The 12,804-nt window shown below is 43.8% G+C and overlaps 1 protein-coding gene across 1 annotated transcript in view; it reads left to right on the top strand.

The window, feature by feature from the left end:
- The window catches only part of lrp8 (low density lipoprotein receptor-related protein 8, apolipoprotein e receptor), a gene marked incomplete at both ends in the record, with an annotated part of 197,538 nt that overhangs the window by 78,702 nt on the left and 106,032 nt on the right, over positions 1 to 12,804 (top strand). The window contains one exon of the mRNA XM_079505451.1: positions 12,490 to 12,612. Within this exon, the coding sequence (XP_079361577.1) occupies positions 12,490 to 12,612 (123 nt within the window). The remainder of the gene's footprint in view (positions 1 to 12,489; positions 12,613 to 12,804) is intronic.

Below are 12,804 nucleotides of genomic sequence, written 5' to 3'. Positions count from 1 at the left end.
CAAGTCTTTTATTTTTCTTCCCTTCATTTTTGTCTGAGTTTCGTCAAAACAATTGCCATCCGTCAATCCTCCCCTTTGAGTGAAATACACGCGCGTACGTTGTACACACACACACACACACACACACACACACACACACACACACACACACACACACACACACACACACACACACACACACACACACACACACACACACACACACACACACACACACACGCACACACACACACATAACACACACACACACACTTTCTTACACACACGCACACATACCACTGTGAGGAAATTGGAAAAGCACAATGGCACGCATGCACATTTTAGGTGACCTTTGCGGTGCTCTTGGATTGCTTTCAAGAAGCAGCTATTTGTAATTGTAATGATTTCTTTTTTGCTAGTTTGCAGCGGGACAAAATTCTGTCTCTTTTGTATGGGGATGCTCAGCAACCTTTGTGTTAACCCCACCCATATGCCTCCTCCTCCCACCCACCATCATCCCTGCCTCCAGAAAGGGCGGATTTCTTTCTTTTCTTTCTCCTTTTTTGTTTGATAATAAGCCCGGCAGTAATTTGTCATGTGGTCTAACCCGCAGCGCGGCTGTGTGTATCTGCAGTCGCGGGGTTGAATGGAGATGGTGAAAGTGAGGGGAATTACGAGGTTCACACAGCAAGCATCAATTCATACAACCAGCAGGAAAGTTGTATTGTAATAAAAGGCTTTTTCATTTTTTATTTTAGGGGAGTGCTCAAACCTTCAATTCCCAGTGCCAATCTGTCATTCACCAGAAAAGTAGTTACACAAACCAGAGTTTGAGAACTTCCATTTTGTTTAAGTTACATAGAGTAGGCTACTTACAAATCGATACATTCACACTCCAAAATGCCAGCATTCAGGTTAACGTTCTCTGCTGTTACAATATGCACACCTAACAAGTTACAACAATGACCCTACACTGCATTATATAATCTGTAAAAAATAAACCCTTGTAAAAGCTTTATTTACGGTATGCAATTTCAGTAATTTTTCATAATTTCTAGGTTGATAGGTTGTATCTCATGGCATGAAACATTTTATCCATGATGGTGGATGCCAGTTGCAGTGTGCAAGGACATTTGCTCCATGATATGACTCTGGTGAGAGTAATTAAACCGTCCTCACGTGTAAGTGGGAGACTAAATGCCTGTATCTCTTCCCCTTGCCTTGCCTACAGATGCATGACCTTAATGAAAGCAGTCATAGTTTGCGTATGTGGGGGGTGGGGGGGCCAGTGGATTGATAGCTGATATCATTATAGCGATGACCCTGTCTAGGACACTGATAGTCTGGGGAGATGGGGCACTCACAATGTGTGTGTGTGTGTGTGTGTGTGTGTGTGTGTGTGTGTGTGTGTGTGTGTGTGTGTGTGTGTGTGTGTGTGTGTGTGTGTGTGTGTGTGTGTGTGTGTGTGTGTGTGTGTGTGTGTGTGTGTGTGTGTGTGTGTGTGTGTGTGTGTGTGTTGGGGTCTGGTATCAGTGTCTGCACATTTAATAAATCAATGCAGGTCATGACTGGGAGACAGATGTCACCTCGATGGCCTTTTAGCAGGGATTTTGTGTGTGCGTGTGTGCGTGTGCGTGTGTGCGTGCGTGTGTGTGCGTGTGTGTGTGCGATACAGTTTGCAGGGTTGGTGCAAAGCTTCTCCTCAGTGCTGCATAATGTCAGTTCTAATGAGAGGTAGCCAAGCAGAAGGATATGACCTCACAGACTCCCTAGACTCACCAACCACACTGAGCAGTATATATCTCTCTCTCCCTTGCACACACACACACACACACACACACACACACACACACACACACACACACACACACACACACACACACACACACACACACACACACACACACACACACACACACACACAGTGATTACATTACGGCCTAAACCTGAGTTATACTTTTGACGCACACATGTGATGCACCTTAAAAAATAGCAGATCTACAAGCTCACAAGACACTGAGTTTATAGATCTACTACGATGCGGGATTAAACTGTTCCCACCTGCAGTTTCTCTCTTGCACACATTTTATTTTCAATGCAGGCTTAAGGCAGCACTTTTTGTGCTTTTGATTTTGCAGGACAGCATTTGCTGGATGACACATTTCACAGACTGGCATATCTGAGATCCACAAAATATAATAATAACTTTAGCCTGAGACGGTGCTAATCATTTATTTATTTCCAATATCCTCTTTTTGGTGGCACATCACATGATGTCCACATGAGAGACAAGACAACACAATTGGGATCTGACTCTCAAAACGGCAGTGCTGCACAAAGCGTTATAGAATACCTAAAATCTAATTTGATAGACTGATAGACTCTTCACATAGAATAAAGAAGAAGCTCTCATTTAGTGGACCGTGCACTACTACAACAGACTCTAGCTTTTTTCCCCCTCGTTAATTAACCGGGTCTGAAGCTAACCTGGCTCTCTGATCTCTCTGATGAGATATACCATCAACCCTGCAACAACAACAAACCTTCAACGCTGCATTTTGTGTCGAGAGCTAGAGTAAAAGCCTTCAGGCAAATTGCACTAAAATGGGCAAAGCGAGCGGCAAGAATGGAAAGAGAAAGGTGGGGTGATTTTGTTGTGTGAGAGAGTGCGTGAGAAAGAGAGAGCGAGAGAGCAGTTGAGAACTGTTGCATTATGAGCTTGCAGGATGGCTATTTCCATTGTGTGACACCCACATACATCTAGGTATAACCCAATGACTTCGGCTTTGTTTGCCTTCGCCAACTCCACTGATAATAATCCGCCACCAATGCCACTCATGCGTTTGATTGAGGGATGAATCTTTGCAAAAATAGTGTACAGTACAATTCTCAGTTAGTTCAACCGTTTGGAACTCTGAGGGTGTACAAATGTGTTGGCTACATTTGTAGCAACAGTTAAATGAACACTGAGGATTCTACTGTGCTCGAAAGAAAGCGAGGAAAGAAATAAAGAATGAGAACAAAAGAGTTGAGATAAAAAAGGGGGAAAGAAAGACAGAAAGCTTGGCTGATACCGTACGTCTCATCTCCAGACAACCAATTTCAGAACATTATATCTGACATATTTCCGATTCCGCCTTTCATCTCCCCGTGCCCCTTGTCTGTCGGGTTCCTTTCTTCTGCCTCACAGTTGTTCCTCTTCGTCCTTAACCCATTTAGACCTGACGTCGAAATTAAAAAAAACGTTCGCTCTGAAAGAATATAATACCTATTCAAAGATTTGTGCCGCATTTTTACGATTTTTCAAAAATAGCAGACCTACAAGTTCATAGCGCGCCACTCGGTGGCGCGCTATGAGCTTGTAGATCTGCTATTTTTCAATAGCTAAAGTATAACAGAATGCTTGAAACACCAAAAGGGGTTCCCGCCCAACACGGGTTAAGCTCCTTTGTGATGCTGTAATGCCATGCTTATGTGAAGGGGAATGAGGAGGATGGCGGCGACCCAGAATGTGACAGGATTTGGGAGGTCTCGAGCGGTTGCGTGTGGCTCACACAGATAGGATCAGCCTGGGAAGGAAAATGTGGGAGTTTGGGAAGAACCCGGATCCAGGATGACAGTGGGATAACATAACTGCATGCTTTCTCCTCTTCAGTCACACAAACAGAATACTGAGAGCTGAACAGCAGGATTTGCAATTACATCCAGAAAATGGTCAGAGCCTGGTGATCAGATAATTTATTGACACTTGAATCTGGCAGGCTACATTGCCTTGTTGTGAGTGCATGCTGTAACACACGCTGTAGCACAGATTGTAGTACAGGCTTTTGAGTCAGAAACGGACTCAAAGGTGCTTCTTTCTATTCATCTCCAACTGAGAAAAGTCAGTAAAGGCTATATAGATTTGCATGAAGGCTTACACAGACGTAGCACAAGGGTGTTCTCTTAAACTTGGTAAACAGTCACACACACACACACACACACACACACACACACACACACACACACACACACACACACACACACACACACACACACACACACACACACACTAAACAACAGACACACACGCACACATGCTCAGACAGGAGGCAGATTAACCTTTGGGAAGGATCAGTTTGTGCTGTTCTGGTTCTGCATCTTCTGAAATGCCCTCAGTGTGCTGAGATAAATATGACTGCCTCCCGTTGTGTTTATTCTCTTCTTCTTTGTTCTTCTTTGTTCAGCATTATGTGTTAAATGAACAGAAAGCATGGCTGCTGCCAATGAGGACTTTTAAATCATTTAAAAGTGAAGGCTTATTTTTGTTTTTCCTTTTATCTTTGAGTTGCCAGAATAGAAACTGAATCACTCACTGACTCACTGACACAGCATCGAGTTAGCAGTATATTCTGTATCCACTGCCTTTATTTACCGTATTTATTTGCCGTTAATTACCGAAATTGGCTTTATTAAGTGTACAGGTCTATTTGGTTCCATTTGTACACTCTCAGTGTTGCATTATCACTGAGAACTGCCAATCTGACCGATATGGCCCACTTTGAAAACCACTAATAGGCCTATACAGTAGGCTATGGATTGGAGCTGTATTTGTTCTGGCTGGCTGTCCACAGGCAGCTGGTCTATGGAGCTCTCTCCCATATCAAGTCTTTGTCGTACGAACGTGCATTTTCATGCACACTTTATAGTATACCCATAATTATTAATCACATTGCATTATGGAAGTACTGTGAGAGTCATGTGCAATTAGTATGAATGGTGCGTGCGTGCGTGCGTGCGTGCGTGCGTGAGTGCGTGCGTGCGTGTGTGTGTTTGTGTGCACACGTCACTATTGAGTTACCCCGGAGTTGGCTTTTGCAGCCCATTTATTTTAATCAGTGTAATTGGTGTTATTTAATTTAATTTGGTTTCTCCCTCCATCAGACAGACAGACAGACAGACAGACAGACAGACAGACAGACAGACAAGATGAGGAGAAGATGGATGCTCTAGCCCTCACTGTAGAGATCTGAAGATGAGCAGTAGATAGATGGTAGTCCTTCTCACTAAGAGGGTATCAGCGGGATGCTGTGCTGCTGCTGTTGAAATATTCTGGTGGCCTCTCCCCACTTTCTCTCTGTCTTGCTATATGACCAATGGAAAACAGACAGGTCTTCAATTTCCTCAACAGGCCTTTGAGTTATTTACGCACGCACGCACGCACGCACGCACGCACGCACGCACGCACGCACGCACGCACGCACGCACGCACGCACGCACGCACATACACACACTGACTGATTTCTCACCACTCTCACACAGTTGTGGCTACCCATGCTCTCTGATTAACGACCTCTATCGTTCCACTGACATGCTGCGTTCTTTAGCTCTTTAGGCTTTTACTACAGCATGGAGGGCCATCCGTTTGCTCCATCTCCTGTCTTTGATTCACTTTTTCTGTCTTTTATTTTATTTTTTGCGTGTTGTCTAGTCTGTTTGTCTCGCTCTATTTGTACCAACCTCCTTTCACACACCAGTTTGTGGATTTTCTCTTAGACATAAATCTTGGCAAGGGCGGCTGGCGTGGCGTTCAGGGCACCTAGGCTGCTAATGCATGTCGTGGGTTTGAATCTTGTTCCCGACGACCTTTGCTACATGTCACTCCCCATTTCCTGTCAGTCTACTGTATCCTATCAATAAAGGCAGAAAATAAATCACGCACAGTCAGTCACACACACACACACACACACACACACACACACACACACACACACACACACACACGCACACACACACACACACACACACACACACACACACACACACACACACACACACACACACACACACACACACACACACACACACACACACACACACACACACACACACACACACACACACACACACACACACACACACACACACACACACACACACAAACACACACACACACACACACACACACACAGCTTTTACATTATCCTTGAATGTATTAGTACCAAGATGTATCCATTCGTAACTCAGAGTGTACAAATGTAATCAAATGCACCCATTTGATTTGATTGATTGATTGATTGAATACTTTATTATTCCGAAATGTACAGTACAGAGTACAGTACAAAAAAGTTTTATTTTACTGTGTAGCAATTCAGAACTTACAGCCACAGATACTAAGATTAGCTACGGCTATACGAGGCTTAGCAGGGTATTCTGCAGACCAAGCAGTTGCATACCACACATTCACATTGCTGCTGAATCACACCACACATAAGTGGCAGATGTTGCATTTACTGTATATAGCACCTTTATCCAAGCACTACAATGTGCTGTCACCATACATACACATACACGCAATGCAAGGCACCAACCTGCTCATCAGGAGCAGAATGGGGAACTGCATGGAGATTGAACCAGGATCCTTCCAATTCCCAAGTGGCCATCTACCTCCTGAGCCACTTCCACTCATTCACATTGTTACACATTCAGACCACACATAAGGTACAGTAAGACCTGTATTGATCCCGCGAGGGGATTTCAGTTGCCAAAGGCAGCACAGCAGTTGAGATACAGTTACAGGGCAAAAGTACTGTAGATACAGCGAGGTAAAGACATCACACAAAAAGGAAGCACCATCAATAATGAACAAAATATACGAACAGTATACACAACAGTTTACACCATCAACCAAGCTTGCATTCTGCAGGACAAAAGACATAATGTAAGACACACAGTTTGTCAGATCCTTACCGTCCTTACTGTAATGAGCTGTTTGTTGTTCAGAGCTAATTAGACTATTGAACAAGCTATAATAAATAATTGTCCATCGTGTGCCTCATTATGAATTCACACAGTGTTACCTGTTCAATCAGACCACACATTAACACAGTGTTACAGGTTCACATGAACACAGTGAAACCGGGAAAGCATCTGTGTCAGTTTGGATCTTAGCGTTGGCTATTCAAAAATAGCAGATATAAGCTCACTGTGAGCTTGTACATCTGCTATTTTTGAACATTTTTGAAATATCTTGAAAAATGTTGAATAATTTTGAATTCATCAGGGCGAGAACTGATGAAAACCTTGGTCTGGTCGAAACATGCACATTTTTATTAAATACATTTTGTTTTAACTTTACTTCCTATCCTCCACAGATCCTCCAGGATCTCCTCTTCCTTTTTAAGTCTACATTCCCACTGATCCTAGAAGCACCTTCAATACACTTTTAAGACATTTTTATCTCCTGTGAGCACCCGGTTGGCCTCTGTTTTGATCTCTGCAGAAGTAGGGTATTAATTTATGAAAAAACATCAAAAGTTAAAATATGGAGATAAGTGGTTCGCATTGTTACAGGTTCAGACCACACAATCACAGTGATGCGGGCTCAGACTCTGCTCTTGCCACTTCAAGGCAATCAGAAATCAATTTGAAATGACCTTTAAAAATCCTTAAACCTCATTATATAAAAACCTAATCAACATAATCGTCAAGTGAAAGACTGGAAATTAAGCCTAAGCTTCAGTTGTCTGTTTGAGATCATTGTTAATATAACCCCATCATCATCTTAACCGTATTAATGCCAGGAACGTGGGATTCCATTCTATTCTCCACCCCCTGTCTGTGCCAGAAAGTAAACATTTTCTTTAATGTAATTTAATCCGGAAAAAAATACGTTTTTTTTCTTTTGCTTTTACACACAGACAGCCTGCATACGGATCCGACGTGCACGCGCACGCTTATTACTCCTTTTTCTGCTCAAAATGAGCCAAAGTTTTTCGGAAGGTTATTATTCTCTGTTCTTTCATCGTGCGGTCGAAAACTCCTCCATTGCATTGTAACATTTTACACTCTCAAGAATTACATTTTTGTAATAAGAAGTCTACACAATTAGATAAAATAATTGTTATTTTTATCATAGTTTGCCTGTTATCTCTCCTATGGTATCAACACCAGTGGCTCAAATGCTGAATAAATAATGGGCCTTGATATGAAAAAGGTTGAAAACCACACATGACAATGACATACGTACCTACAGATGGGGGCCAGTCATTCTGTCCCTTTAATTTAGTAGATGAATGTAGTAGATCTGCAGTGGTTGGAGGTGGTGTTGGTGTTGTAGGACATACTGTAGATACTGATTACAGTACAGTACAGTAGTACTGCCTGATTCAAGCCCATAAGTGCACTATATCCCCATAGCCATGCTGGGATTCCCTCTCAGTTTACCAGTAGAAATTTGGAGACCCGTAAATTCCAGGCATAAAAGTTATGGATCGCAGCTCTAAGGGAAAAGCATTTAGCAGTCGTAATCAAAACGGACAGTGTTCCCGTAGCTGTAATAGTAGCAGTGGATAATATATTTCCGTACACCCATCCTGTGTGTGTGTGTGTGTGTGTGTGTGTGTGTGTGTGTGTGTGTGTGTGTGTGTGTGCGTGTGCGTGTGCGTGTGCGTGTGCGCGTGTGTGCGTGCGTGCGTGCATGCGTGCGTGCATGCGTGCGTGCATGTGTGTAACAGAGTGTGGAAATTGAATGACTCGGATAAGTGCACTGACCTTCACCCCTTCTCCGGTCACGCCATGGCATTCGGACTCATGTCGTTGTCTTACGGATGCGGCATGGAATCCTAAGTAGTGTCTACTGTGTGCTTAACGTGTGTGTATGTGTGTGCGCACATGGCCTGGGGACGGGGGGACGGGGGGACTGTGTAAACATGGGGAGGTCACCCCAAGTCGATCAGGTAATCACAGACGTCCGCCAAGCGTGACATTAGGTAGAATGTCAGCAGTGCAGAGAGAGGCAGGGAAGATTCAGATGCTAGGATAGGTGACAGGACTACAATAGCAGAAGACATGCACCTTGGCACGTCATGGAAATCACCTTTGTTGTGGCCCATGGGACACCTTCATACGACTTAGTAGGTACCTCAGGGTTAATGATGTGGAATGGAAATAAGCATCGTTTAACTTTACTTGTTGGTGGTCTATCTATCTATCTATCTATCTATCTATCTATCTATCTATCTATCTATCTATCTATCTATCTATCTATCTATCTATCTATCAGCCTTGCATGAAAGTTGGTACTATCCACATCGCTGCCATGGATATTCAGTCAATTGACGCTGCAATTATAATTTGTTTCTAAGTTACTCTGTAACAAGCTTATCAAACAGGGCAGATATTTAAGTCTGAGTCTGTGTGATTTTTTCAGAACAGCGGTGACTGTGGGCACAAGTGGTAACAGTAAACAGTATCTCTGTTCATGTGCACAGTGTTTTTCAGTTGCCTTAAATTAATGAGAAAGACAGAACAAGCAACTCATTTTATGAACCATGCCAATCAAGAGATAATTTTGTGCATTCAGGTCTATTGTTGCAGGTAAAAAAATGGCATTCACACTATAAACTAGATAAAGTGCCCCTCGGGGCACAGGTCTCCACCAGGGCAGGTCAGGTTGTGGCCTCCTGGTGGTGCTATAATAGGCCAATGTGAAAAGGGTGGCATTTCTTCTTACGCCTTGGATGGCAATTGGATGATTTGAGGCATTTTGTTCCAAAAATGTGTTTTGCAAAAATCCACCTGTTGGTAGCGCTATAACATGCCAATGTGAAAAGGGTGGGATATATTCCTCAGCCTAGTAAGAAAGTCCGTGAAAGATTTCACGTAAATTGCATGCTGCGTTCATGATTTGAGTTTGAATTAGTTTTTTTTTTGTTCAAAACGGGCCAATCCTGCAAACTTTGAAAGACAATTTTAGCCAATTAGGATGTAATATGAAATATCGGACAGATCCGTCTTGAACACATGACTATAGAGATACTGTGTAACGATTTGCGGGATTTTTGGACAGAATCTGGAGGAGTAATATACAAAAATGTGTTTTACAAAAGTCGGCCTCCTGGTGGCGCTATAACAGGCCGTTCGGGAAAATTTGGGGCAGAGGTTCATCGTTGGCATCCAGGGAGTGTTTGTGCAAAATGTGGCATCGACCGAGTTAACGGTGATTGTTAGTATTGCGAAAGTATTGTGTAAAATGTTAAGGTATAGGCTACATTATTATCCCACATCAGTTAATTAAAACTCAGGATTTTACTGTACACAATGAGAAAATGCAAACATCACCATATTTAACCTCATAAAGACATTTAGTACCATGGTCAGTGAACAACAGGCTGCACAAGATAAAAACCCACTACAGGTCTTGACTCTTAATTTATTCTGTGTACACAAAGAGTTGAATCAACACATCCTGTGTAGTGAGTCTTGCAGTATAGTGGGTTAGAGAGGATCGCATCTGTTCCTGTGCTGAGTGGAGCTTTATACAAGCCACTTACACACTTAAAAACGTGGGCTGTATACTTTCATGTGAATACGCTTTCTGATTCAAATACACTGCTAGCACTGCTCACTACACTTTTTCCTAGCGCGCCTCAGGAGCCTCGCATGAATATGGATCTGCATGATGCAAACTAACAATTTCATGCTTCGGTGTGTGTGTGTGTGTGTGTGTGTGTGTGTGTGTGTGTGTGTGTGTGCGCGTGTGTGTGTGTGTGTGTGTGTGTGTGTGTGTGTGTGTGTGTGTGTGTGTGTGTGTGTGTGTGTGTGTGTGCGTGCGTGCGTGCGCGCGCGCGCGCGCGCGCACGCACGCACGTGTGTGCATGTGTGTGTGTGTGTCTCTGCCCCTCAGAGTTGCTGATGTTACCATAAAAGCAGCTCTTCATATTTACATTCCAATGCACCTAGATCTGTCATATATGAATGGCATCCATATGGAACAGCCCCAACCACACATCCAGCACTCACGCACGAGCGTGTGTGTGTGTGTGTATGTCACAATGTGTCTTCAGTGGAAGTCTACACATCTGACATGCTGTCAGTTGCTCTGTTAGGCAATTCATTGTTATTGTTCCCATTGGGCCAATCAGTCATAGCACTCCCTTTTACCACTCATGCTCCAATGTTGCACATACTGTATAAACATCAAGCTAACAAGCTGGTGAGCTGTATCCCAGTTGAGCAGCATGGCGCTGTGTGCCCTGCCTACAGAATTATGGTGTTTATGCTGTTGGGGATTCTATTCCAAATGTAGTTAATTTGATATGAAGTGAGACTAATTATTCATTTTGCCACCGTTGTGTTCGTTGTTTAATTTTCCTCGATTGGAATACATTTTTGGTAACCACAAAACAGTGCTTTGACCTAGCACTCAGCTAAGCTACCTTTAAATCAAGGATGCACTAAGTTGGAGGCAGAAAACCCATAGTTTTATTATGGAACAGGAACTTACTGTCTCTTAAACACCACCCATTCGCCCCACCCTTTCTGTCACTCTACACCACACACACACACACACACACACACACACACACACACACACACACACACACACACACACACACACACACACACACACACACACACACACACACACACACACACACACAACCTTTCTCTCTCCTTTTGCCATTTGTCAGCCCCCTGGACTGTATATTTCATCACAGTGAGACATGGCATTGCTAACACACTGGCCGAGTGCTTTCTCTTGTTCATTGGCACTCGCTGTCAAGGAGAGGGATATTTTAGCCTCCCTGTGACAAATCCAAGTGCCGCAATGTTCCCCTTGCCTGGAGAATGTGACTGCAGCAGTTGTCCACTAGCCATCCAGAAATCAGGATGGCTATGGCTGAGCTCACACCTTTAATGCAATTCTGGTGCTCGTTGGATGCATGTTGTGTAGTGTCATGGCCGCCCAATGTATTTCCAATGGAGGTCACATGGTTTGACACAACATTGTGTTGTGTGAGGGGGAGGGGCGCAGTCGAAACGCCCCTCCGTAGTCGAAACGCCCCTCCTTAGATGTGAGCGCGCCTGCTGCGCACTCACATCTACAGAAATTGGCTCTGTCACACGTTCAAGCTGCTTGTAGAAAAGGCCCACTGTGATTGGTCAGTAGTCGCAGACACACAACGCTGGCCGCTGGGTTGAAGACACAGAGGTAACGTCAGTAATGTATCACGGCCACAAAGCACAGGCGTAAACGGCACTTCCGCATACTGCGCATATACGGTCTTGAACTTGAACTGACGCACAAAGTATGCTCTATGGGCACAAATGTGGGGGCGTGGAATTCTCCCCAAATGTAATAATAGATGGAGCTGTTTTGCAAAGAGTAGTTTGCAATAGCTCACACACTGTCTGAGCTTAACCACCACTATACTGCCAAAGCACTCCAGCATTTCGACGGGGTGCCAGGATTGAGCCTCAAAAGCAGGGGCATAACCTGTTTTTAAGATTAGTGATGACTATGAATGGAACCAGATTAGAAGATTGGAACCATTTGTTTAATAATACACACTGGTACATCAAGGAAGTCTTTCATGAAAGTGGTACAAACCCAACCAGCTTTTGAGCTATGAAATTTAAAACCTGGCTTGTTCATAACTTCCTTTGAGTTTGAATGCTAATAGAAGGATAATAATAATCAGATCTCTCTCTTTTTCTTTCTGTCCCTCTCTCACTTTCTCCGAGCAGCAAAGAAAACATGTGCCACCACAGACTTTGCCTGTAAGAACGGACAGTGTGTTCCTGCGAGATGGCGCTGTGATGGAGAGCCAGAGTGTGCAGACGGATCCGACGAGGCAGATGCAACCTGCAGTAAGTGACTGGATGAACACACTTGACAGACAGAAAGTCTTCCATACCGTCCAATGCCTGCTTGCACACACACACACACACACACACACACACACACACACACACACACACACACACACACACACACACACACACACACACACACACACACACACACACACACACACACACACACACGTGCACACGTACTGT

The sequence above is a fragment of the Electrona antarctica genome, assembly GCF_951216825.1.
Source record: "Electrona antarctica genome assembly, chromosome: 7".
NCBI lineage: Eukaryota > Metazoa > Chordata > Actinopteri > Myctophiformes > Myctophidae > Electrona > Electrona antarctica.
The sequence above is the reverse complement of the archived record's forward strand: the minus strand, read 5'-3'. Positions and strand labels throughout refer to the sequence as shown.